The sequence below is a fragment of the Lepidochelys kempii genome, chromosome 2, assembly GCF_965140265.1.
Source record: "Lepidochelys kempii isolate rLepKem1 chromosome 2, rLepKem1.hap2, whole genome shotgun sequence".
NCBI lineage: Eukaryota > Metazoa > Chordata > Testudines > Cheloniidae > Lepidochelys > Lepidochelys kempii.
The window spans coordinates 113,570,870-113,597,278 of NC_133257.1; the positions used below are offsets into that span (position 1 = coordinate 113,570,870).

The 26,409-nt window shown below is 40.1% G+C and overlaps 1 protein-coding gene across 3 annotated transcripts in view; it reads right to left on the reverse strand.

Annotated features, from left to right (window-relative positions):
• Positions 1 to 26,203, reverse strand: part of PHACTR1 (phosphatase and actin regulator 1) — a 459,498-nt gene extending 433,295 nt beyond the window's left edge. For all 3 annotated transcript variants that reach the window (XM_073332014.1, XM_073332016.1, XM_073332013.1), the window contains exons 1-3: positions 26,117 to 26,203; positions 24,766 to 24,892; positions 13,540 to 13,686 (exon numbers count right to left, since the gene is read on the reverse strand). In XM_073332014.1, coding sequence (XP_073188115.1) covers positions 13,540 to 13,686; positions 24,766 to 24,829 — 211 coding nt within the window. In that variant the 5' untranslated portion in view covers positions 24,830 to 24,892; positions 26,117 to 26,203. The remainder of the gene's footprint in view (positions 1 to 13,539; positions 13,687 to 24,765; positions 24,893 to 26,116) is intronic.
• Between the last annotated feature and the right edge of the window lie 206 nt (positions 26,204 to 26,409).

A 26,409-nucleotide genomic window follows, 5' to 3' on the forward strand; every position in this document is an offset into this window, starting at 1 on the left:
GATGAACAAACACCGTGAATGAAAATTGTTCATGATTGGATGAACACACCAGACTGTTTTAAATAGAAGTGATGTGCTGTTCAGTACTAGTTAAAATCAGTCTATTCTTACCTTTCCATCCCAATGTTTCCACTAAACCACCTTTAATAATGTGGAACCAGAGAGTGGTCAGAATGCATCTGTGAAATTAATTACTTAACTGGGTTCATAAAAGGACCTTGTAGATTATATGGCTCTTTATCCTGGGGCCTTAAAACACAGGATGACCACTTAGGGCCCTATGTTCTTATCAGCTGAGCACAAGCAGAATATGTATCTAGTAAGTTAAAACAAAAAGAGGCAGCATACCCCGTGCACTGTTTACAAATGTGCAAGCAGCATGCTCCCATCAGTAAAGACACTGCAATAAAACAGCAACACGTGACATCTGCACTCTGCACTCTGTTGAAATGGTGGAGTGGTCAGGAACAAAGCAGAGAAAGTCAGGCCCCAAGAGTCTTTAACCTTAGGGTACTTCAGGGTATGTTATGGAAAACTCTGGAGAAATGGCAGCACAACTGGATAATGGAAAAAAGTGAAAATAGAGGATTTGTAAGCTGGCCATATCACCTAAACAAGAGATAGCTACAGCAACATTACTGGTCAATATTGTTGAGGGAAACAAGCTACAAAATATGTTCCGTGGGCTCATGTGCTGTGGGATGCCAGTGACTGAAGGCTCTGTGTGAAGAAGGGCCACCAGAGGATTCCTTAAATGGCTAAACATAGTTATGTCTTTTCAATATTTTTCTAGCAAAGAAAGTTAGGGAAGACAATTATACAGTAACTCCTCATTTAAAGTCATCCCGGTTAATGTTGTTTCGTTGTTACATTGCTGATCAATTAGGGAACAAGCTCATTTAAAGTTGTGCAATGCTCCACTATTACGTTGTTTGCCTGCCTGCTTTCTCCACAGCTGGCAGCCTCCCTACGCGCCCCCAGCGCCTCCCCCCGCCGGCACACCCCATGGGTCAGCGCCTTCCCCCTCTTCCTGCCCATGGCAACCAGCTGGCTTGTGGTGTTTAGGAGGCAGGAGGGAGGGGGGGAGGAGCAAGGACTTGGCACGTAGGCTTCCCCTCCCTCCCCTGCTTCCTGAACACAGCAAACCAGCTGATTGCCCCAGCAGGAGGGGAGGGAGGGGGAGCCTGCGTGCCGAGTCCTCACTCCTCGCCCCTCCCTCCTAAACGTGGCAAGCCAGCTGATTGCCCTGGGCAGGAGGGAGGGGGGAGGAGCGAGGACTCAGCGCACCTCCCCCTTCCCTCTCCTGCTGCGGCAATCAGCTGGCTTGCCATGTTCAGAAGGGAGGGGAGGGAGGGGGGAGGAGCGAGGACGCAGCATGCAAAGTAAAGGGGGAGGAGGTGGGGAGGGAGAAGAGGCAGGTCAAGGGTGCATGCTTGGGAGAAGGGGTGGAGTGGGCAGGTTGAGGGATGATGATCCTGACAGGAAACGCAGCTCCAAAGTGATTACGGGAGTTGGTTATCTAATGACTTGCTATAAAGAAATTTACCAAGAAAAAAAAAAAAGGAAAGCAAAACAACAATCTCTAGATGTGTTTTTTTGAGTTTAGAAAGTTCAGCAAGAGGAGCAGTTCGACAATCTACCCTCTTCCACTCTCTGACTCCACCACCTCAACCAAGCTTCATACTTCAGCAATGATGATTGTAGTATTAAATTGCTTGTTTAAAATTGTTTAAAATGTATATAATGCCTTTTGTCTGGCAAAAAAAAAATTTCCCTGGAACCTACCTCTCCCCCCCCCCCAATTTACATTAATTCTTATGGGGAAATTAGATTCACTTAACATTGTTTCACTTAAAGTTGCATTTTTCAGGAACATGACTACAACGTTAAGTGAGGAGTTACTGTATATGAAAACTGCACTGATATATACAGTCAGAGAGGGGAGCATGGCATGGAATCAGAGTACTCTCTTTTTCAAGGAACAGTGTGACGCAATTGTTCATTTCTTGTTCCGTCATAATTTTTGACATATCTTACTCTGAGTTGACAAAACCCCCATAGATTATACTGCAAAGCTCTGGCATAATGGGACAAGCTTTAGACTTGTTAGGCTGAATTTAAGGGTGCTTTGATGGTTTAACCTTGTCCCTAATGTTATTTTAGCACTTAGGCCAGACTGACTGATTCACATACACAACATGCTCATTGACTTCAAAGAGTTCTGTATATGGCAAGATCCCCATATAGTAGTTTTGTATTTGAACTTGTACTTAAACACGTATGAAAGGCATTCAGACCCAGAAAGAAGGATATGAAATGCAAAATGAGAGCTGAAATGTAGGGGATGCATTTTTAACTAACAAAACGAACAACATTTAAAGATAATTTCTATTTCCATTTTAAAAATTTAGCCTAGCTATTTAACAGAACTGGAGCTAGACTAACAGAACTGAAAATATTTTCTCAACAAAGGCCCAAAGCTGTAGGGGGGCTGAGTACCCTAATTCACATCAAAATCAGTGTGAGTTAAAGGCACCAAGCATCTCACAGGACTGAGCCCCATGTGATGAATATTGTTTCTTTCTGAGTACGTGAACATTCTTCTGATTCTTAACATAAACATTATTTACAATTTTTACAAATTTAAACCCTGATCTGTTTGTGTTACAAATGTAATGTTTATTGTTATAAAACAAATGGGGAAGTTATTTCAAGCATTCTACAATTAGGTATATGCAGACTTGGACGTAAAGCTTTATATCATTTTAATAATGTGTTTGCTTAAAATCTGTTAACCAAATATCTGTGTCCAAATACCACAAGTTATATTCAGAAAGTCATATTGTATTATGAATTATGCTTAAGAATTCCATCATTAACTGAAATGTATTGGGATATGTTCGTCATCCATAATAGTTACAATGTCAGGTACATATTGTAGGTGTTTATATAATAGATCAACATACAAACAATTGGAACTCACTCCTGAATCTCTTGTGCATCTGATAAACCAAATGAAATTAATATGCGTTTGCGGTGCACAAGGAATACAAGCTCTAGCCCAAAGTCAATTTAGTTTTCAAGTGCACTTCCTTGTTTTCTTGCTAAATCTGCTACTCATGGTGCAGGAACCATCTTCATCTCATTTGATTTATTTCATTTCAGATACATTAAACTGTAATTTCAAGCAATGGAAATTATTATGATGCCATGTGCAATGTCTGCACTACATGCAAATACTTATGTTTATTAAGGTATCCAATAATAGCACCCAAATGAAATCTAGTTGAAGGAAAGGAACGACCACTGGAACAATTTACTCAGCGTCCCGGTGGATTCTCCATCACTGACAATTTTAAAATCAAGTTTGGTTGTTTTTCTAAATAACCTGTTCTAGGAATTATTTTGGGGAAGTTCTGTGGCCTGTGTGATTCAGTGGTCCCTTATGGAATCTGAGAATCTATGAAGGCATATACTAAGGACCAATTTCTCTCTCAGATATATCACTACAATCCCAATGATTTCAATGGAATTGCATGATTATAACTAAGGAAAGAATTTTACCCTAAAAATATTCTGGATATAGAAAACATTCTTGTTAACTATGACAATATAATTTTAAAGATTTTTAAGATTCCTGACATAATGTAAAATCTATTTTAAATTAATGTAATTTAAATGTCACAAATGACACCTTGCTGAGATTTGATGTATTTTATACACGAGAAATTTTCTGCCATGAATATTCATTACCAAGACAGTATAAAAATTACATTTGTTTATGTTTTGCCATTAAGTTAAAAATGATTAACATTTTAAAATTATAACTTTTAAGCATAATGAACTGTTTATCATACACATAATCACGGCAAACTCATTAGTACCAAAAGTGTATGTGATCTGATGGTAGATGACCCAAGATATTCTTTCAACATCAATAATTTTCAAGTATACTTAGAAAAGCTTACAAATTTTAGGACTGATGCTATACTTACTGTCAGGTACAGTGGGTATCACTATGAGTAGTCCCAATTAAACCAATAAGTCTACTCATAGTAGTTAAGCATTATGCCCAACAGTAAGCGTTGCTAAGAATTGCCCCTTAACTTATTGTTAATATGCACAATTTAACAGTATTGCCAATTCTAACAATATTATTGGGAGTCTCATGGTTTTTGGTGTCCCAGTTCTTGGAAGCAAGTGATTATGTGAAAATTTCAGCTTCTATTAAAAAAAAAAAAAAGTTTGTCTTCATGGTTGCAGAGATACATTTGAAAACATGAACCCCAAAGGATCATAAAACAGATGGCAAGTAAATAGAATTCCCAATTTTTTTTTTAAATCTAATAATTAAGCCATTTTTTTCCAAAGCACTGGGTTTTAACTGTTCCACAAATAATTGTATAATTTGTAACTGATAGATCTGTACTCATTTTGTGCCAAGGGATCATGTAGGGTTATAGCACCCCTTTCCACATAAAGCATAGATAGTGGGCATTTACAGCTGGATACTCTGGTTTCTTAAAGAGACAAATTTTGCAGCATCTTCCTGGAAGCATGGGAACAGCAGTGGAGCAGAACTGTATCCTGAAAATCATGTGTAATGTAGTAAAAGACATCAAATTTGTAGCTCTTGACCATAGATGTGTTTGTGTCCTGCTTCCTCATGATTCCCAGAACCCAGCAATGGCAGCTCAGTAGGCTCTCTGCCCCATGAATATGCTCACATGACCCCATCGATGGAGAGGCTCACGCCCCCTAGGGTGGAGTACTATTGAACATTCTCACAGGACCCCTCTGATGGAGTGCTACAGGAATGTAGTGAAAGTTAAAGCTGCGTTAAGCTATTTCTACCAACATTTTCAGGACTTTGAGGGGAAACCTATTGTGTGTAATTTTTCTTCTTCATGTTTCTCCACTTCTGACAAGCCACACCTTGCTCTCCCAGCACATGGCATAAGGCCTAGATTATGAGTTATTATTTTTATATGACCTGGTAGAGCATAGGCAAATCTTCCCTTTACATGCCTCCCCATGATCTTTTGCTCGTCTGGAGCGTTTCTTGCCCCAGAATAGAATATAGGACCTGATCAAAATACTACTGAAGTCAATTGGACTATTTCCATTTACTTCATTAAGCTCTGGATATGGCCAATAGTCCTTAATCATAAAAGGATTATCATATTCTTATCATATTCTCCCTATGATATTTACCCTCAATTTAGGTGTATATTTTCAGTAGACCGGGGACTTGTCTTCCTGTTTACTGGTGTGAAACAGAGACAAAAAATGAATTGTGCATGCAAATTTCAGAGTTTGCACCTTTTAGTTGTGCTCCAAATTAGGCAGTTAAAGGCAGAAGTACTAAGACTGGATTTACAAATCAATTGAAGATGCAAAAATGCAGGTACGAATTTTGTTGATGCAAGTTGTGATGGCAAAGGAGAGGCCATTCACACAAGCCCTTTAACAAATATATCTCTTACATTAATGTTTAGTCAAATGCTGTCGTTTGGGCTCATGAGGATCTCCATGATAGTAAAGCCAGGAGAGAAGGTGGAAACTGTGGCAAAGTAAGTGGAATTTGTCCAGGTAGGAATTCTTGCCTGATATTGCTTCAGAAAGCAACAAAACTGAATACATATTAACCCTCCAACCCACACCCACCCCGCAAAGCCTTTACTTAGGCATGATTTTAGTTACTTCTTCATTGTCCTCATGAACCCCAATCTCCCTAAGCTTACAGTTACAGTAGCTTTAAAAACATAAATATGTCCTTTAGGTTACCCCTTTATTTATTTTCTAATCTGTTAACACCCTGAATCCAGGGTATTTTATATTCCTATACAATATTTGGGGATTATTCATTTTACAACAACCCAAAAGAGGATATTTAATAACATTTTAAATAGCTAAGGAGTTGATTAATTGGGTTAGTGCCCTAATGCTGTATTTAAGGGTGGCCAGAGGGTAAATTCAAAAGACTTCAAACAAGGTTTTCAAATCAAGTGATGAGCTTTAGAATGAATTAAAAATGAATGGGATGCAGATTTCCCCAGGAAAATCCAATAATTTCATCAAGCCACTTCATTTTTTAAACAGCCTTTGAAATGGTTTCATAAACAATACGAGTTATTTTACAGAATGAAAAGATAAGTACCTGAAAATAATTACTGAAACTTGTTCCTTGACCACTACAGAAAATGATATCATATCCTTCTATATAATTCAATGTGCAGGGGGATGCCATGGGAAAAGCCTACCCTGCCATTGGAAAGGAAAAAAGTGTACATCAACTTAGCCTCTGAAAAACATCATTCATTCAGTGCCCTTCACAGTAGCCTTCAAAATGACAAAGAATAGCCCTTGGGTCAAAGAAAGTGAGAATTACTCAGCAGGGTTAGAGCACTCTCTTAGGATGTGGGAGACCCAAGCTGAAGTCCCTGCTCTAATGACTAATTAGTTATTTATAAAAAGTGGAACAGCTTCAACAAGAGAGACCCACACCAGAATAGCCCAGTGGTTAGGGCACTTACCTACAGGCAAAGGGGAGGAATTGAACCCAGGTTTCCCACATCCCAGGTGAACACGATAACCACTGCACTGATAATTATAAGGAGATTGCCACTGCTACCACCCTTCTCCTCCTGGCTAAAAGTTATGAGGTAGGACCTTCCTTCTCCAGCCTTTTTTGAAATCTAGCTGTTTAAAAATGCCTCCAATCGAAACATTTCAGGTCAAATGACACCCAAACTAGATTTTTTGATGTGCCAAAATTTTGGTGTTAAACACTTCTTTCTCAATGATTTTCCAGAACTGCCAGAGAACCAAAAAAAAAGCAGTTGTTCGCCCAAGTTTGTGGGAAAGATGCCACTGCATGTGAGAACATAAGGTCCCTTTGATTTCAACTGAAGGAGGATTGGGACCTTATTCAGTATAAGGCTAGCTGACACTCACTGCAGTTCTACTTCATGTCCCATGCCCTGTCTCAACCTCCCCCATGTCCTTATCCTGCCCCCTCCGATCCCTGCCAATTGTGATTTAATGCTGCTTGAAACAGCATTAATTTGTGATAGTTTTCTGTGTGAATTAATCACTGGTTCAAGAGTAGCACCTGCTAACTCTGAATATTTGTCCAGAGACCACACCCACTTTTCTTTGCAGTCGGTAATATTATGGATTTCTTTTGTATCTTTTTGTAATATTATTATATGACTCCATCTTTTTCTCCCAGAAAAGTGACTTTTGTAGCATTTTCAAATATAAGTTGCTGCTTTATTTCTGCATCTGCAGCTCACATTCTATGGGAACATATGGCCCCTTCATAAAACAAAATAAACAGGTATTTCACAATGGAAGAGGGAGAAGAGCTGTATGCTTGCTTATGGGGTCATATAATCAGCGGCTGTAAGTTGTGTAGCTCCACTGAAGTCAATTGAGCAATGTTGTTTTACATCAGCTGAGGATCTGGTCCCCAACGTGAGATTACTGATGAATTTGAGTACACTTAGATCTGAGCAGAACTTCAGGGCTGATCCAGTTTATAATATGCTCCATGGGTAAATCATAACCACAGAGAATAATCATGGCTTTTTGGAGGGAGCATTCCCTCTTCAGTGACCATTCACTCACCTAAGCAAGTGTTCTGCCCTGCCACCTTCTCCAAAGCACGGCCCCTTTCCTCTGACAAGACTTTACTCCCAGACAAGCAAATGAATTCAAGTGGGGAATGACACTGGGTGACCTCCTTGAACAAGCTCAGAAAGTCTCCATAGCAGCCTGACATGATGATGATGTCTTCCAAATGTCAATCAGCTTGGAAACACCTTAAAAAATGGCTGTGGTCCAAAGTTTACTGCTGGATTCTTTCTCTAGCTGAAATATCCATTCCATGTACGGAAATGCCATATAGGACACTATTGACCTTTATCTTGCTACTTATAGATGGACAGGTATAGGTCAATTGCTGGCAAGCAGGTCTGCCTGAATGTACCAATAAAGAGATCAAACATTACCTGAATAGTTAACACCCACCTATCCACTACCTCACCCAATTCACTGTGTTTGCAATAAGATTTCCCAGCACTACACGTTATATTTCTTATCAGACAGGAAAAACAACACTCCCCGCCTTAGATCATTAAGTATGAGTCACTAAATGGTCTGTCCCCTTATCAGTAATCACATATCATAATTTCTCCAGCCTGGAAGCTCTCTGCTTCCCAGATGGTTCCATCATTTAACATTTTTAAGTTATAGCCTTCTGTAAAACTACTAACATCTGAATAGGTCAGCGTGTAGGGTGAAAATTGGAGATGTTCTAAGGATGGCATAGGAATGAGGGGACGAGATACTTTATGTGATTAGTCAGTCCTAACAAATGTAGGCATAAATTTTCAGAAGCAGTGATTTTGTGTCCCTTAATTTTTGGATGCCCAAATGGAGACCTTCAAAAGGGCATGATTTTCAGAGGGCAGATGCTAAGAACTTGCACCCCTTTAAGGTATCTCAGGTTGGGCACCCAGAAATTGATGCACCCAAATCACTAGGCATTTAAAAAAAAATTAGGCTCTTTATAGTTTTAAAAAATAAAGTGAGAACACATTCTTGTGGTATGGAGCTGAGGTCCTTGTTTAAGCACATTTAGTTTTCAGATATAGCATTTATTTGCACATGGACTGATACAATATCAAATAGGCAAAAAAGCATTTTATATCTGTCTATAGTTTTATAATGTTCCTTGGCTATATTCATTGTGGCACAAGAGACAATTGAAGTCATTTGAGAAATATTATCCTTTTGATATGAGCATGTAACTAAGATGACTAGGATTGGCATATGTACATCAGTAGGAAGAATAGTCCTCTTAGTTTGGAAAACAGCTTTGTTTCTTTTTAATCAGTCCAAGAAGGCTTGAATAAGATATATGCTGGAGTATACTAATTGAACAGCATTTGGAAATTCACATTAGGGAATATTTATAATACTATAATTGATCAGTCTTTGGAAACAAAGATCACAAACAAATATTTATTTGAAAACTAATTAAACAAAGCAATGTGAAAAATAAACTATGAATATAATCTGATTGGAGGGGCAGATAAAGTTTGCCTTGCTTAACTGTTTATAAATTGTTCTTGAGAAACATACCAACTCCTAGCTATACCCAAATTATGTAATTGACTGTGTGTGCAAGCGGGCAACAATGCAGATAACAGCAGTAATGGTATAATTATAACTTGCAGCTGAAGTAGATAAATAAGACTGTTTGCTGTTGCCATTAAATTTAAGGGTGGAGAAGTGTAGCACTAACTCCATCTGCATATAGATAATAATAATAATAATTAATAATAATAGATTTAAAGGTCAAATAAAGCAAAGCAGCAGCAGTAGCATGCTGCATCCTATCCCAGCGAGTATCCTGGAACAAGACAATGACCGGATCAAAAGGGGATCCAACCCTGCTTGTAGCAGCTGGCAGGAAAAACACTATAGGCTGTGTTTGAATAGCCAAAGTGTCCACATGAAATGCATTAAATGGGAGGTAAACCATAGGTGATTAGAGAAGGGGATATTTCCTGTGCTCTAAGCATCACTTTAGTCCTGACTGCATCACTAAGTAGAGGAAATGACATTCTTTCCTCATTTCCACCTTGCTTCCCCTCTTCATGTACAAGGATGCAGTTATATACACACTTGCACAAAACACACAGCTCACACACATGGACATAGAGGAAAATACAGCAGATACAAAGCATGCAGAGAGAAAGAGAGGGAGAGTTAAAACAATGAATTATTAGAGTCCATTTTTCTTGGTAGCAAACAGCCACTCTATTCAGCACCACCTGAAATGAACAGCTCCTCATGTTCATACATGCTCTGGAGTCTTTCCCTGACCCTAAACCTCTCAGCTCTACACCAGTGCAGCAATTAAATTTTAAATAAGAGAAAAGTAATACCTGGTAGTTTCACAATTAAGAAACAGTACTAGCAATGGACACACAAAGAGGAGAGATACAGAATGGGGAATCTATTTCCAGATAGATTCCAAATAGGCTCCATCCAACATACAGTAAGTGCTTCTACTTTCTGCAGTGAAAACATTTGATACCAGAGAACACAGCTCTTACCCTGAATAAGCAATAAGTATACAAAGTAAAGGTTAGTTGGGGGGCCAGCTATGAATTAAGTGTTCTTGTTTAATTGCACCTTTAATTGCTTCATGCAAGCTAAATATACAATAACTTAAGGGATAACTATTGTACCACTACTTCCTAAAAATATTGAATATTCAAAGTAATTCCTAATAAAGTGTACACAAGGTTTGTTTGCTAAACCTAAAATTCAGCAGACAAGTTCAGAAATACTTTTTGCCACAAACAATTATATGAACCTTAAAAATATACAAACACACCATTCCTTATAAAGGAGAAGTTTTCAAAACCTAACCCTTCACCATACAACGTAATCAGATCTAGTAGAAGTTTAACCATCTTTAAAATAAAAACTGGTTCTTTGGAATACAGGTCCTTCTGAAATGAAGGGCCCTTGGTTTATGCATTCCTGGAAAACAGTCACAAAACCAAAACCAAAAGCTCAACAATGGAGTGGATATCACTGACATATTTCACTGAGTTAGCTCACTAACTTAAACACTAGTTGCTAAGCAATTTCTTTTTTTTTTTAAACTCAAACTACCCAGTGCCAGATGGATTAATGAAAACATCCACTTGCACTGCTTTAAACAGTTTTATTCTGTTTCTTCACAAATCTTTCCAGTGCTACTTCTTTGAATTATTCCCTTTAAAGGAAGTCCATTCCTGAGAGGTTAGAAATGTAGCTTTAAAACACATAAATTAAAAGGGGAACTAAATGTACTTATCAAATTTTCATAGGAATTACAGTAAAAAGAAAGAAAGAAAAAAAAAAGAGGACTATAAAGAACAGCATTCTACCTGACTTTCCGGGCCTTGCTGTAGTAAAGGCTGCAAGTCCAGCTCAGTGTAGAAATGTGAGGCACTAGGTGACCTGAAGGTACCTTCCTCTCAACTGATAATCTATTTATAACTCCAAGGCATAATGTCACCTGTGACAGTGAAGGCCAACATGGAGTTATTTTCAGCAATCAGGTAACCATGCACAGCATTTTTTCATTTACACCTCATCACTTCCTACACACCACCACTTCCTACCCTCCCCACGCCCCTACATCTTGCCTGTTTTCATTTTCAGTTCCTTAAAATCAGTGCTACTCACTGGCATCACTTTCCAACTCCTGCCTTGAAATGTCACCCAGTCAACCTAAAGCTTTATTCAATAATTTTAAAAAAAACTAATCATGACCAGAAAGGGATAATCACACTGCGACCAACATAATCAACCAGTCACAGTCAATGGTAACCACAACCTGCATATTACCAGTTAATAAGGGTGTAATTATAGTGAGGACAAAGGGGATGAATCTGTCTCACACCAACTTTCAGACTAGAGGAGAAAACAACTACATGTTTATCACCTTCAATTTGCAACCTGCTGAAGGGGAAGGGAGAGAGACTGCAACATAGCAAGCAGGAGCTCTCAGTCAAACCCTCTTCCTGCAGTGAGCTGTTGAATTGAGGGGCTCAGCTGAAGAAGGGAGTTGCATTGTAGGACCCTGCCAGTAGGGTCACTTCAGTGTACCCTGGTGGGAAAGTCAGGAGACTGCAGCTGAGACTCCTCTCTAAAGTTATCTCAATTCCCTCCCTCCTAGGTAAGGGGAGCCTGGCTCGGTATGGAGGAAACTGAGTAACCAACCAGGAGCAGCTGTCTCCTCCTTTCCTCATTTTTGAGGGAAGGTAAAGGGAGGATCATCATGGGCAGGAGACCCTGAGGAGGGGAATGGCCCAATGGAGAGGGGAGGGGAACAGTCCTGGTGGGAAAGGACCTTGAGGATGGCAGGAGTAACATGAAAGGGGATCTGGGAGGGAACAGGCGTAATGTTGGAGGGACCTTGAGGACAGAGAGACAGAAAGAAGAGAAGTGAAAAAGGAGCTAGAGGGCAGCTCTGGAGGCAGTGTCTATGTGGCAGGGAGGGGGAAATGACAGATGGAAGCAGAAAAAAGAGGGGTGAATTTGGGGAGCTGGAGGGATGAGAGAAGACCTGGGAAAGGTAGAGCAAATAAAAAGGATGTGACACATTGAAGGGCAGAGAGAGGGAATGTCAGGGTGATTGTAAGAGAACATGGGATCTCATGGGGCAGAGAGAGTGGAAAGGATATAGGTATAAGTTATAGATTAACCTTGGGGACAGAGCCATGGGAGGAAAGACTGGAGAAATTATGAGTGGGAAAACGGGGTCATTTCAGGGAAGGAATGAATGAATTTGGGCAGAAGAGGAGACTAGTGAGAAGTCAGAAGGAAAAGTAGTTTGATAGGGAGGGACAAGAATGATGGGCTATGATAAAGGGAGGAGATACTAGGGGTTGAGGAAAGGAAGGATAGAATGAAGAGTCTGCAGAGAGAGAAATGTAGGGTTGCGGGGAGAGAGTGTATTATTGGAGAGGATAGAAGGAGAATTAGGGGCTTTAGCGGAGAGGAGTGGAAAGGGACAATGAGAGTTTGCAGGGAGAGGGAGGTGAGAAGGGAAATTTGGCAGGAGGGAAATAGGTGTTGGGGACAGGGAAGAGGAAAGTGGGATTTGGGAGTAAAGGGGATTGGAGAACAGATGGGGAAGGAGGAGCATGGTAATAGGAGGAGGAATGTTTGGGGAAAGGAAAGGAAGAAAGAATGAGGGATGTGGGGCTATTTGGTAGAGAAAGAGAGGAGACAGGGCTTTTGGGGGGAGAGAGTAGTTTGGGGGCAGAGGACAGGGAGACTAAGTGGTTTGGGGGCAAAATGAGAGATTTGGAGGGAGAATAAGGGGCATAGAGGAAAAGGGAAGGGTTTGAGGAAAGGGGGGAATATGGTCTTGGGGGAAAGGAAAGAGAGAATGAAGAGTTTGGGGAAAGAATGAGGCGTGAAAAGAGAGGACATTCTGGAAAGCTAGATGGAGGGAATGTCTGGGGAGAGTTAGATATCTAGAGTCTTATGGGGGAAGATGGGAGATAAATGAGGAAAGATGTATTAGGGGTGATTGTGGTACTGTGTACGTCTCTTTCCCTTCCCCCCCCCCAAAAAAAAGAAAAAGAACTTTGAGGGGGAAATTACTCCACTGCTTGCTCACTCCATGACAGGAACTGAACGCTGCCACCGCCACGTCTTAGTCCTCCCCTGCTGCCCAGGCATGCTGCCCCCTCCCGCCAGTTCATTTTGTACTGCACCCGCGTCTGACGGCTGGGGGGCGAAGGGAGGGGAGAAATGCTTGTGTGACCGTGGCAGGACATGTCAGGGTTTCACAGCCCTTCAGCAGCGCCCTGCACCCAGCAGACACAAAGAGGCAGAGTGGAGCAGAGCAGCAGCTTGAGGATGGGGAGGGGAGGGGATGGGAAGGGATGAGCATTGGGGCGTGTGTCTATGTGTGAGCACTGTGGGGGATGGACAGGGAGAAGGGGTCGCTCTTACCTCGCCCAAGATTGAAGGAGATCCTGGCCTCTGCGAGGTAAGGGGTGTCACTCTTGGACCTGACTCTCCTGATGGGTCTCCGGTCTATCTCCTCCTCCGAAGATGCCGCCATTAATGTGGGTACGGTGAGCAGGGTCGCCCGGCGAGCTGATGAGGGAGAAAGGAGAGAGAGGTGGGGTGGGAAAGAGGAAGAGGAGGGAGGGAGGGAAGAGGAAGAGGCGCACACACAAGGAGGGGGAGGGGGAGCAGAGGAAGGGGAAAGAGAGGAAAAGAGAGAAAGAGGGAGAGGGAGGGAAAACCCGTTAAGGATCTCTGGACTGGAGCAGCGAGATCGGGAAACGCTGCCCTGCCAGCCCCTCTCCCTGCAGCCCCAGAGCAGGCTGCCCTTGGCTGAGGGGGCAGGGCCAGGGGTCACCCAGCGGGGCTCATGCAGGCTCCGCACAGCGTCCACCCCGCAGCAGGGAGGGCAATGCCCCAGTGCTAAAGTGATCCATTATTGCCAGCAGTTACTGGCTGGGGACTAGACTGGCCAGTGGGGTAGGGAGGGAACCTCAGCACCGCCCCATTGATTCGGGGCTGGGAGCTTGGTGTGACGGAAGTGTCCTCTTGGGGGAGCGAGGGGGTGCAAGTGTGGGAGAAAGAGACACACACACATCCCCTCTTCCCTGGGCAAGCGTCCAGGCTGCTGAGGCACGCGGAGGTGGGGATGACAGCACCAGTGCCTGCTGGTACAGCTGAGGAGGCGGTGAAACAGGACAGGCTGTGACTCTAAGGTGACCTGTCATTACAATTGCTGGAGAGGGACTCGCTTTTCCTTTTAATCAGTTCGTGTTCTAATATTTATGCTCGTTCCATATAATCCCTTTTTTACCAAAAAAAAAAAAAAAGAGAGAGTTTGCTTCTTCCACCCCGTTTCCTATAAGCGGGGAAAGAAAAATCAGCAGTGTGAGGACCAACCACAACATGCACCAGCTCCTAGAGTAGTTGAAAACTTTTGACAATATTTCAGGATGTGCAGAGCTCCTTGAAAGTTCTGTGTATAAGGTTAGATTTGGGGAATATCTTACTAAGACCCTCTTCATTGTTGGAAAAGCTGCCACAAGACTAAACCGCTTAACTCCCCAACCCCTATGCATGCATACATTTTCCTTTCTGTGGACAAATACACTGACAAAAGTGGAACCATTTATAGGTAATATATTTTGCAAGTGCCTAAGTGACCTAGGAGCCTCATTTTCATTTATAAAAGTGACTTAGGCCCAGATTCTCAAAGGTATTTGGGTGCCTAACTCCCACTGAAATCAGTGGGAGTTAGGTGCCTAAATACATTTTGGGATTTGGGTCTAAGAGCTTGGGATATAGGCTTCTATGTCCTTTTGGCACTTTTGAATATTTTGCTCTGTATCTATAAAGCATAAATGCCCTTAACCTTATTTTTAGAGACAAAAAATGGTTTTGTAGTTAAAGCATTGGACTGGGACTCAGGAGATCTAGGTTTAATTGCCAGTTTTGATGCAGACATTCTCTGTGGCCATAGGCAAATATCTGTGACTCAGTTCTCCAGCTGTAAAATAAAGAGAATACTTCCTGTCTCCTGCCCTTTTTTGTCTTGTCTATTTAAATGGCAGGGGCTGTCTCTTAGACTGTTTAGCACATTGGGTCTCCAATCTCAGTTGGAATCTCTATATGGTACTGTTAAACAAAATAATAATAATAAATGCTAACTTATTATTAAAGATAAACAGAATAGTAGACTATACACATTATTTTCTCACATAAATAGTAAAGGACGAGAAATATGAAAGGTAAGGGAATTCAGCGAAGTTGAATTGAGTGACAGTAGGTATCCACATGGTTATTATAAAATGTATATTATTGTTTATTGTGTCAGTTCATTCCAATCAACCCGTCTTTCTTCAAAGAAAGTAACTGAACTACTTGTAGGTAGTAAGTTGTTCATTTCTCTAAATTATTTTATTCTGAATTAGTCATCAGTATAACCAAACAAAAACCTACTATCCAGTTATGTTTTAAGTTTCCCCATCCCTCCCAAAGCACTGAGGTGGGACAAGGATAGTTTATCCAAATACCAATGTCATAGAACAAGTAGTGCTGTTTAGTTTTCTTCTGTTCCAGTCTTTCCTCTTATGGACCAAAATGCATAGGAATTTTAAATAGAGATGGACATGTACCTGAACTTCAGATCTGAAACTCACTTACTCCTAAATTATTGGGAAGTTTGAGCCTAGACAGAAGTCTGAATCTCTCTTTGTGGTTCAGGCCTACCTATATAATTGGCTGAAAACAGAACCCAAGTCTGAATGCTCCTGAACTTTTGGGAAGGTCAGAGCCAGATGCAAACTTTCACAGCTTGTGCCCATCTGTAGTTCTAAAGATTGCTCTTCGTGACAGCAATTCCAAAAGATGTCAGGGTAGCAGTAGCTTTGTGGGCAGCCATTATGACTTTAGCAGGGTTAAATTATTTTAGAACAGTTCCTTTACTCACCCCTGAAAATTCAAACTGTTCTTGTCTGTTACACTTCATGGCAGTAGACGCTATGAATATGCTGAGGCACTCTGCACACTTTTCCATGGTTGTATGGTTAAGTATAGTCAAGAGAGTGTTTTCTTTCTCCTCATATTTGAAATCTGCTCTTAAATCTAATACCTTCATAAATGTTGATACAGAGCTTTAATATTGCTGAGGTGGTTTAGTGGTATGAGCTGACAATGCTTGCAACCATATTATCTTAGACTGTGATCCTATAGACTCTCACTAGCTAATCAGAGACACGAAGTGAGTGAGATAATATCTTTTATTGGGCCAACTTCTGCTGATGAAAGAGAGACCTTGTGTCTCTAATATCCTGGGACCAACATTGCTAGGACAACACTGGAAATAGCTAATTGGGGACAGCCCTGGTCAGTGTTTGAATCAGAATCCTTAACAGAAAACTATGCTGATATAGGTAGCAGTACTGGTGATTCTGTAGGTGACAATCTTACTCCTGTTTCTTTAATTAAACATTGTCCTATCAGGTTATTGGGAACAAGGAGGTACCCTCGTGTGCATATGCATTATGATACAATATTTAATTACATGATCACATATGATTCTTTCCTAAGAACCCTGTCTCATTCAGTGCATAGGACAGATCTGTTCTGGGGGTAGAGCAGGGTTGTGCAGAGAAGGAGGCTATTTTTAGTGGAACCTCTGCATCCTTTGATGTTGAATTTCCAAGATGTGTAGCAAATGAGGCAGGGGAAGAGAAAGGATGCTCTCACGGTTAAGGCAGTTGAAAGCTGTGCCACAGAATTGGATTCTGTCCCTGCCACAGAGGTCCTGTGTGATGCTGGGTAAGTCATTTAACACAAGTTTTCAGAGGTGGTCACTAATTCGGTGTTCCTCATTTTGAGGGTCCCCAATTTGGTACCCCAGAGTCTGATTTGTAGAAGCCCTGAGCACTCAGAGCTGAAATTGAAGTCAGTAGGAGTTGTGCTTTGAAGATACAGAATGCTATATAATGCTGAGTACTCTGAAAAATCAGGTCCCAATGGTTTCAAATTGGGCCCCCAAAATTAGTGAATACTTGGATCTTACTCTCCGTGCCTCAGTTTCCAAACTATAACCTGGGGATAATAATGCCCTGCATCTAACAGGGGAGTTGTGAAAATTAATTCATTAATATGTTCAGATTCAGATACTACAGATTTCAGATACTACAGTAATGAGTGCCATAGAAAAGCCCATGAGGATATTAATAATTCTGTCTTCAAAGCAGGGTTTGAATAATATGCAATAAATAAGGCATAGGGTCACATATTAAACAATGAGGAGAACACAAAATATTGAATAGCTGCTCATTAATTGAGCACTGTCCATCCTGTGCACTGATTGTGGATGACGCAGGGGATTGTGTGGAAAAAACAGTATGTGATCGTGTTAATAAAGACTGGTTTCAGAGTAACAGCCGTGTTAGTCTGTATTCGCAAAAAGAAAAGGAGTACTTGTGGCACCTTAGAGACTAACCAATTTATCTGAGCATAAGCTTTCATGAGCTGTAGCTCACGAAAGCTTATGCTCAAAAAAATTGGTTAGTCTCTAAGGTGCCACAAGTACTCCTTTTCTTTTTAATAAAGACTGTATCATAATGCACACGCACAAGGGAATCAAATTAAGGTTGCACAAGCTAACTCAAGTGCTTGACTTTACAACCTTAATAACATGTTTTTAATGTAGTTTTATTTTATGTAATGCAACTATAGATGCCCATCCAGTGCTCTGACCACCTATCCCCAAAATTAAAAATCATAACATACGCAGAGGAGTCCCCCAGAAATACATCCTCCTCAGCCCCACTCCTTCCTTAGTAGCCTTAGCAAACAGAATAAAAAGGTTGCTCAGATGATTAACTCTTGTATATATTGAAGGAACTCCAGCTTGAGTGTCTCTGCTGATCTCAGGATATCATGGGGAGAGATGCGATCTCTCATGTAACCAGGTCCAAAATCATTTAGGGATTTATAGGTTACCAACACCTTGAATTCCACATCCATATATATTAGGGGAAATAAGGAGATCACACCCATCTTGTAGTTAAGACCCTGCCTGGCCTGACACTTGGGAAATCTGGGTTCAATTCCTGGTGCTGCCACACACTTATTATATGACCAAGGCAAGTCATATAATCTATCTGTGCTTCAGTTCCCCATCTATAAAACATGGACAATGATCCTTTTTTTCTCCCACCCTTCCTGTCTTGTCTATTTAGATTTTAAACACTTCAGGTCTGAGATGACTCTTGCTGTATGTATGGACAGAAACTAATACAATGTAATCCCCACTTCCCCTCTTCCATCTTGGTTGGAGGCCCTAGGTGCTACCATATTACAAATGACTAATAATAAAACTGCATTTTTCTACTGGCGGGTTAGTGCTAGGTTTCTATTTGTCTGTCAATCAGCAACTCTCAAATGCCCAATACCTATCAGGTTTAGCCCTGACAGTACGTTACTAACTAAATTTAACAAAAGCTGCTACAGTACATGTTCATTTTACAGAATCATATGGCCTACCACAATAAAACACTGCTCGAAATAGCGCCTATTTCTGATATGGGCTGAGCTGTTTTAAAAAAAATACTTTCCTTTCAAATTTCATTCCAATTTTTAATCTAGCATTTTGATTTTTAAGATCAAAGCATAAGGCAAGAGTTGGAGTATATTTAGTAATTTCAAACATTTAGATTATGATAAAGTAAACATCTGTAGTGGACTGTAAACTGTAGCAGCCAATTAGCAGGAATGAACAGTAATGAGGATGAAAGAAAATTACCCTCTGCACTGGAAATATTGTATTCCGGATCATCGTCATTTTAATTAGGAAAGCATTTTTCATTTGCAAAATAAACATGTAAAAATAGTCATTAAACCAAATTTAGGGCATGACCTTTGGAAAGTGAGTCGAATGATTCCCATTCACTTCAGTGGCAGTTGGATCACATTCTTAGAGACCATTGAAAATTTTTATTTTATAGTGAGCATTTTCATCTGGTGAAACAACACACTAAAGAAAAGTTCAACTTAGTGGCCTGAGCCTGCAACTTTGATTTCAGTGGGAGTTGAGGACATTCAGCATCTTCCAGAATCAGACCCTTCATTAAATAACTTCCTGCTGATACCATCCTTACGGAGCTGAAAGATGGAATCTGTTTGCTGCAGTTAACACACTGAGTGATGGAGGGAGGTGGAAAAATGTGTCCAAAGATGAGTTTGTATTTATTGTAAACAGAATAAGAGTGGGTTTTTCTGCTCACTTGTTTGGAATTCAATTTTTGCCTTGCTAGCTCTAACTACTTGGGTCTGGCACATGTTCACTTTGACTACAGCTGGGTAAATACTGCAAAAATGTTTCCTTGAATATTTATTCACATTTTAAAATGGTTTGCATCTACCATGTTTCCAGCTCTTCTGTGCAAATTTTTGCAAACAAAATTGCTGACAGGAACATTCATGGAAACAATGGCTTTTAATTAAATATTGGAAAATATTCATAGGGAACAAAGTTTTAATTAATAAATGCTAGTAGTTTTCTAAATAAAAATGCCCCTATCTCCAGGATATACATTGTTATAAATTAGATGGACTCTTTCCTCCATGATTTCAAAGCACTTTACATAGTGACATTGGGAAGGGTGGCGGGGACACATTTAAAACTAGATATTGTACATTCATGGTCACTTAAAAGATTAAATTCAGTATGTTAAATTACAATTAGAGCTGGTCAAATCTGTTTTACCAATCTATTTGAACCCACTGATAAATGGCCTTTACAATTTTTTGTTTGCTTTGCAAAATGTTGACCTCTTGAATTTTTCATTTTCCATGAAAAATGCTGTGCCTTTTTGACTTTTTCAAAATTGTAATTAGAAATTATCAAAACCTTATCGGTTGTTTTGTTTACTGAAAACTTGGTGTTTCATGAACACAAAATTTTAATACCTGCTTTGATAACATTTTTGCTATTTTTGGATGCATTTTAGGAATTAAAAACAAAAAATCACAAAAAATTCCTACCCCCCTCCCAAAGTCATCAATCCATTTCAAGCCCTTTGAAATGAAAACAAGTTTGAAGTTTTTTGTGAAACCGCTTTTTTTCATTTTTAACCAGCTCTAATAATATTTTAAAGCTGAACATTTATTTGCAATACACCTGCCATTCTGATTTCTGTTCCAACAAGACTTCAGGAATCATTACTTGCATAATGCTGTGTCATCTACTAATAGCAGAGGAGCTTGCATGAGTTGTTGTTTTTTTATTTTCTAATATTTTCTCAATGTATTAACATACTTAGCTTGAACCGTGTAGCTTTAACTGTACAGAAAGTGACGTGTTTTTGATGTATATAACTGAAAGAAACTTCAGTGATCTGGAAATAGCCCTAAAGATATGATATTTTGTGTTGAAGTCTTAAGTTTTTGAGGAAAAACAGATTTCTTAGTGCAAATTTTGAATAAGTTGTTCTTTGGGAACATCTATGAATTGATTTTAATTGGGATATAGCTGATGCTGATTGAATGGGATACTTATCTACTACTTATTTTCATTAGGTAAGAATAAGAGCCTATTAACTGTTTGGCTGCACTTAGGCTGCATTTCATCACTGGCATTCTCTCCTCTTGCCACTTTTCCCCTGTGTGTAGAGTTCACAATAGCTGTACATAGCATAGACAGAAGTTTTCTATGTGTTTGGATCCAAGAATTTCTAAAAATAACTTACAAATTAAAGATACAAATTATGAGTATTTTTCTATGGCCACATGCAAGCTGTGTGTTCAATTGGTTACTGATTAACGTCCGTATGGGTTATGGAGAGTGGAATGACTGATTTATTATCTTTTCACTTTAATTTTCTTTTAAAATCAGATTCTGAAGAACAATATGTTAAGGATTAGAGAAATAGGGGGAGGTTAACAGGGGAAGAAAGTGAGATTGTGTATGAGCATTAGAAAGGAGCATAATTGGTCATATGTGAGTAATGTTTTACGTACATATGATTCCTGGATAAATATATTCTCATAGTAATAAGTCCTGATTCTATAGTATGCTCCATTTATAGTTTATAATGTAATAACTTAAATAAGACAAAATAATAATAATAAATAATACCTGTAATAATTTAATTTGTGATCATTATGTATTTAATGACAGATTATGGCCATCACTTTTTGACTTGACCAAAATGCAGTTTAAAAAATATATAAATACACTTTTTGATTGTATGATTTGAGACAAAATTTTAACATCATGCAATCATTCTAGGTGAATCTGGCAGCAACACCTCTAGTTAAAGTTGTGTCATGCTTTCCATGATAAGGTTCTCTTTTCAGTTTCTTATAACTTTGCCAAACTTTAACTGTTTGAACTAAAATGTTCACACTAGGTGCCTGCTTCAGGTTGTATTTTTTAGGAAAGTTTCAGTTAAAATGGCTTAGCCATTTCCAAGAATGAGGTAAAGGAAAAAATACATTGTTTTGCCCAGGATTAAACCAAAACCATACAACTGTAAAATTGAGAAATTGTAGTGCCCCCATGCTTTGAAGGACAGACTTGAAATTTGGCAAGGGGTACCCAGTGTTGGGAATGTTCTCTTTGCCATTTGTGACAATATGCCCAGACTGGCAAAATTTAGAACCTCTGAAAATCTCACTCATGCTCAGTAGCGGCTTGTTAAAGGCTGGCAGATAAATTCTCTGAGGATTCTGTCTGCACGTGGAATGCTCCATCCCTCAGCTCCTATTGCTGACCAGAATGTGTATGCACCATCCCCACAGAGTGATGGAGCATGCTCCAGCCCAGAGTGGCAAGGGCTGCCCCTGCTATTGCCAGGGACTGCTGTGGCCCCAGTCACCAGAACTGAGAGTGGCGAGATTGTTTCTGCTGTGCTTTCACTGCTCCCCCTATTGGAACTCAGACAGAGAAAAGGAGGAGCAGCAAGCAGCCTCACACAAATAAAGAGGAAAAGTTGGTTGGGGGGGGCGGGGTGAGGGTTACAAAAGCTGTGGGGAAGAGATCTGACGAGCATGAGGTGGCAGACAGATAACAAGGACAGGAACCCGGGTGGAGGGTGGGGATAGGAGCACAGGGGAACAAGTGGAATAGAAGTGGAGAGGGAAAGGGACAGGTACCAGTGAGGTGCATAAAAGCAGACGAACAAAGGGACATGAGTCCAGGAAGGAGAATAGGGCAGAGATGCTGGTGGGGAGAGGGCAGAAGGTTCTATAACCACTATACACCAGCACACTCCTGTCAGAACCTGGCATTGAACCCAGGATTCCTGAATCTCACAATGCTGCTACTGTCAGCACATAGCTGTGAAACCCACAGGTGCTTGTCCACAAAGAGGAAGACACCCTATTGCCACTACCCGTTCCTTCCTTAACTCAACTGATAGAGGTCTGTGTGGTGTGCCTAAGATCACCACCCTGCTGATGATCCAGGTGATGATAATTCTTCATGATGGAAGTTCTGGGTTTCGAGTTTGTTTTTTAAAAACTTAGGAAATTACCTACAAAAAAACCTATGTTAAAGAAAAGTTAAGATTTCAAAATCAAGCACCCAGATGCTAAGAAATGTCTGTGCAATCTTAATTTGGCCCTCTTGTGCATATGCATTATGATACACTCTTTTCCACAGAACACTGCCTCATTCAGTGCATAGGATGTTTGTCAGTTGATATGGAAATCTAAGAAAATAAGTCAGGCAAGTTACAGATTTCTGAATTCCGGTTTTCCTTTCTGTGGAGTCATAAGGGGGTCTGTCCTCATACCTATGTGGGATGATATATTATTAATATTATTTCTATCACAATACTTAGGTGTGCATAGCACTTTAGAGATGAAGTAATTAAAAACAAAACAAAACAGACCTCTGCCCCTTGGAGCTTTCAATCTATTTGCGTGGTCTTACTAGGTGTTTAAGGTCCTGAATTACCACTGTTTGATGCAGAAGGCTACAATGGGACAAGGGAAGAGCTGCAGATCTATCTTTAAATGGTTTCCCTATGCATCTTGTATAAGTGGGGTCCAGCTGAAATTCTAGCCCATTGACTGCAATAGCAGCTGCAATTGGCTGTGCGGCGATGCCACACTTAAGTCCCGGGGTGAGGGTGGTGCACATCTGTGTCCTGCATGAATGCTTGGGTTTTATGGAGGTGGAAAGTGCATTTCACCTTAAAAAACCTGACCTGGTGTGGCATACACTGTTATAGTTTGACTATAAATTTGATTACCAGCTGGACAAAGTCTGTTACAGAAAAACTGGACTTTCTTTTCAAGTGAAAGTGCAGTAAGTGAAAATAAGGCTGAAACTGGATTGAGCTATTAGGACCAGTGGTTCTCAACCTATGGCCTGTGGGCCGCTTGCGGCCCGATCAGCACACAGCTGCGGCCAATGTGACATCCTCGGGACCATACAGGAGTTATATATAGTGTGTGGATGTGGCCCACATAACACAAAGAGAGCAGCATATGTTGCCCACAATGGTAAACAGGTTGAGAAACACTGATTTGGGCCTTACATTTACCAACCTCACAGTTTTTATAATGCCTTTAAGTTCTGCTATTAAAATATTATTCCTGAAGATGTTTTTGCCCTCCCTCCCCACTCCCCCCCTCCAGTAAATGAGCTTTCTTTAGTATCCTCATTGGATTCCCAGAAATTAGAGATGGTGGAAAAATGGTGATGTTTTTTCACAAAACATTTCAAAGTTTTCTTTTTTCCCCCATGGATTTCAAAAAGGAACATGTCTTGAGTTATTTGTTTTATTTCCTCCCTCTTCCTTCCCCTTTTACTTTTTTCCTTCTTTCTGTCCCAGCTCCTTTTCCATTTTGCCACTGACAAAGAAAGGGGGAAAAAGATGTAAACTAAAATCACCCCCAATTTTTAATTTTAACGTATCATAGAAAATGTGGAAAATTAAGAAAATAAGTTTTTTAATTAAAATGTTTTTGCTATTGAAAAAAAAAGTAAATTTTTCAATTAAAACATCTGTTTGAAAAATTTTACCCAACTCCTGTATCTATTCTATTATCGCTATGCTATTGGGCCCACGTTTTGTAACGGATGTTAATGAACCACTACAAATATGTTGTTTGGAAGTTGTGCAGTGGAACACTTTGTAGTTTTCCTGTATAATTTGTGCTAATCAGTTAGAGCCTTAGAAATATGATTATGCACCAAAGTATTAATTTGATAACATTTGGAGCACAGGAAGGAAGGAGGGACTTGCTGGGGGAGGGAGGGGAAGCGCTTGTCACTCCTAAGAAGTGAGTGGAGGGGGCTATTATTTGTGACTCCAAGGGACCAGAGGAAGCCATACACAGCAGCTGCACTTGATGCATCTGTACAAGAGGTGTATCACAAATCTCTGCCCTACCTTCCCTGCACTACCTTGTGCCAAGGGAGAGATCTCTCATCACCAAACATGTTCTACCCTTTGGTTTCGGCTGCGCTGCCAGCTGCTTTAATGGCTCACTCATAGGCTCAGAGGGAGCAAATCAGCCCACTTACTGTTTCCTAGACTTCTTGTGTGGCTGTTTTGGGGGGAAAGGACTCCCTCTGCTAGCTTCCCCTTCAAAAGTTCACCTACAAGGGGGCAGCCATAATTTGACCCCATATATGTAACACAATTATATTTATGATTTTCTATCTCAAGTTTTTTTTACCTTGAGCTCCTTGATTATATAACATCATTCTGTGAGCAGACTCAACATCCAAAAAATAGTCCATCTTGGAGGAACTTTTTGTTGTCAATAAGTCTTTCTTTTCAAAGTGATGTGATCAGTCAAATTCCTGGGGGGGGAAAAACAACTAAAGATCAAACATACAAATATAAATAAAAATCACAGTTTTTTTCTGAGTAAAGAATTCTGCATGCAGTATCTAAAACATTCCATTTTAGCATATCAGAGTGGATCTGAGAAAAGCATTTAAAACCATCATGCATAGAATATTTTTAAACCGCAGATTTTAGTTTCAAAGAATAATTTTTCACATCCACAGCTGAAGAAAATATGAGGAAAGTAGAAATACCAAACACAAACATGATTCCTAGAATTATCAGTGATACCCCATCCACAACCTCCATCCCTCCACCAGATATGCTTGTTTTACCCACCTGATGCATCCTTTCTTAAACTAAGATTGTAAGAACTTTGGGGTAGGGGCCATCTTTTACTTTATGTCTGTATAATGCCTAGCACAACAAGATCCCAACCTGATTAGGGCCTCTAGGCACTACAATAAAACAAATGATAATAATATTTATGTTAAAAACACAAACATTTCACCAGGCAGAACAGAAACAGACTGCACTACAGCAGGTATACCATTCCGCCAAAAGACAAGCAAACCAACTCGTCCCCCCCGGCCCCCTTCTTCACATTGACTTAGAGTAGCAGCAGAACTTCACACCATCGGCTTTTAACATGTCTGATAACAGATATAGTCAGTGCAATCTCAAGCACTCTTAGCATTCATTCTTGGCTGACCTTTTCATTGCAGCATTCTCTTGAACCCACTGATGGTATGTAGTCTATGAGTTAACCTCTCCTCTGACATACAGGGCTTCTTGGATGACACACATTGACATGTGAATTATCATGAACCTTTCCCTACCTTCCTGTTGCCTCTTGCATTTTCTTTCACTTCACACAGCAATTATATATATTGTATATTTAAAGTCCAGCAGTTACTGAAAATATATACATTGGCATTTCTTTGCCTCTTTCACAGCATGCATGCTCGATGTATAAGCAGCTATATAAATATCACCAATAACCTTCATTTTTTTAAAAAAGAGATCAATAGTCCTTCCTCTTTCAGAGCATTTCTTTTAGGGTGGTGTGAAAGAATGATCCTCACTTCAAGCAATATTTTGAATTCCAAAGTATAAATCTATTTGTTTGGAACAACATGTGAAATCATTTTCAATTTACAAACCTACACTAGTGAGAGAACTTCTAAAATTCTTCAACATATCACTTCATTGCATCATTCTGAACAAATGATACTTACTGCAAATAACAAGAGCTGCCTGCCAGTGGTGGAAGCTCATGTAGTTTCAGGGAGGGCTTCCTTGATCTTACTAAATGTCCCCAGTGTAAGCAAACAATTTTGATTGTTTGATTGCAACTCTGATGAATAATGCATAACGTCAACTGGACTTCCTTTATCTGATAAAAATGGCCAGGCGATGTTGTTACTTAGCAACAGAAGGTGACACTACTGTCAACTCCCCCACACCCTCCACACTGAAGGAACAAACCCCTGATAAAACTTTCCCAAGGAAAAAAAGAAAAAAAACCCAA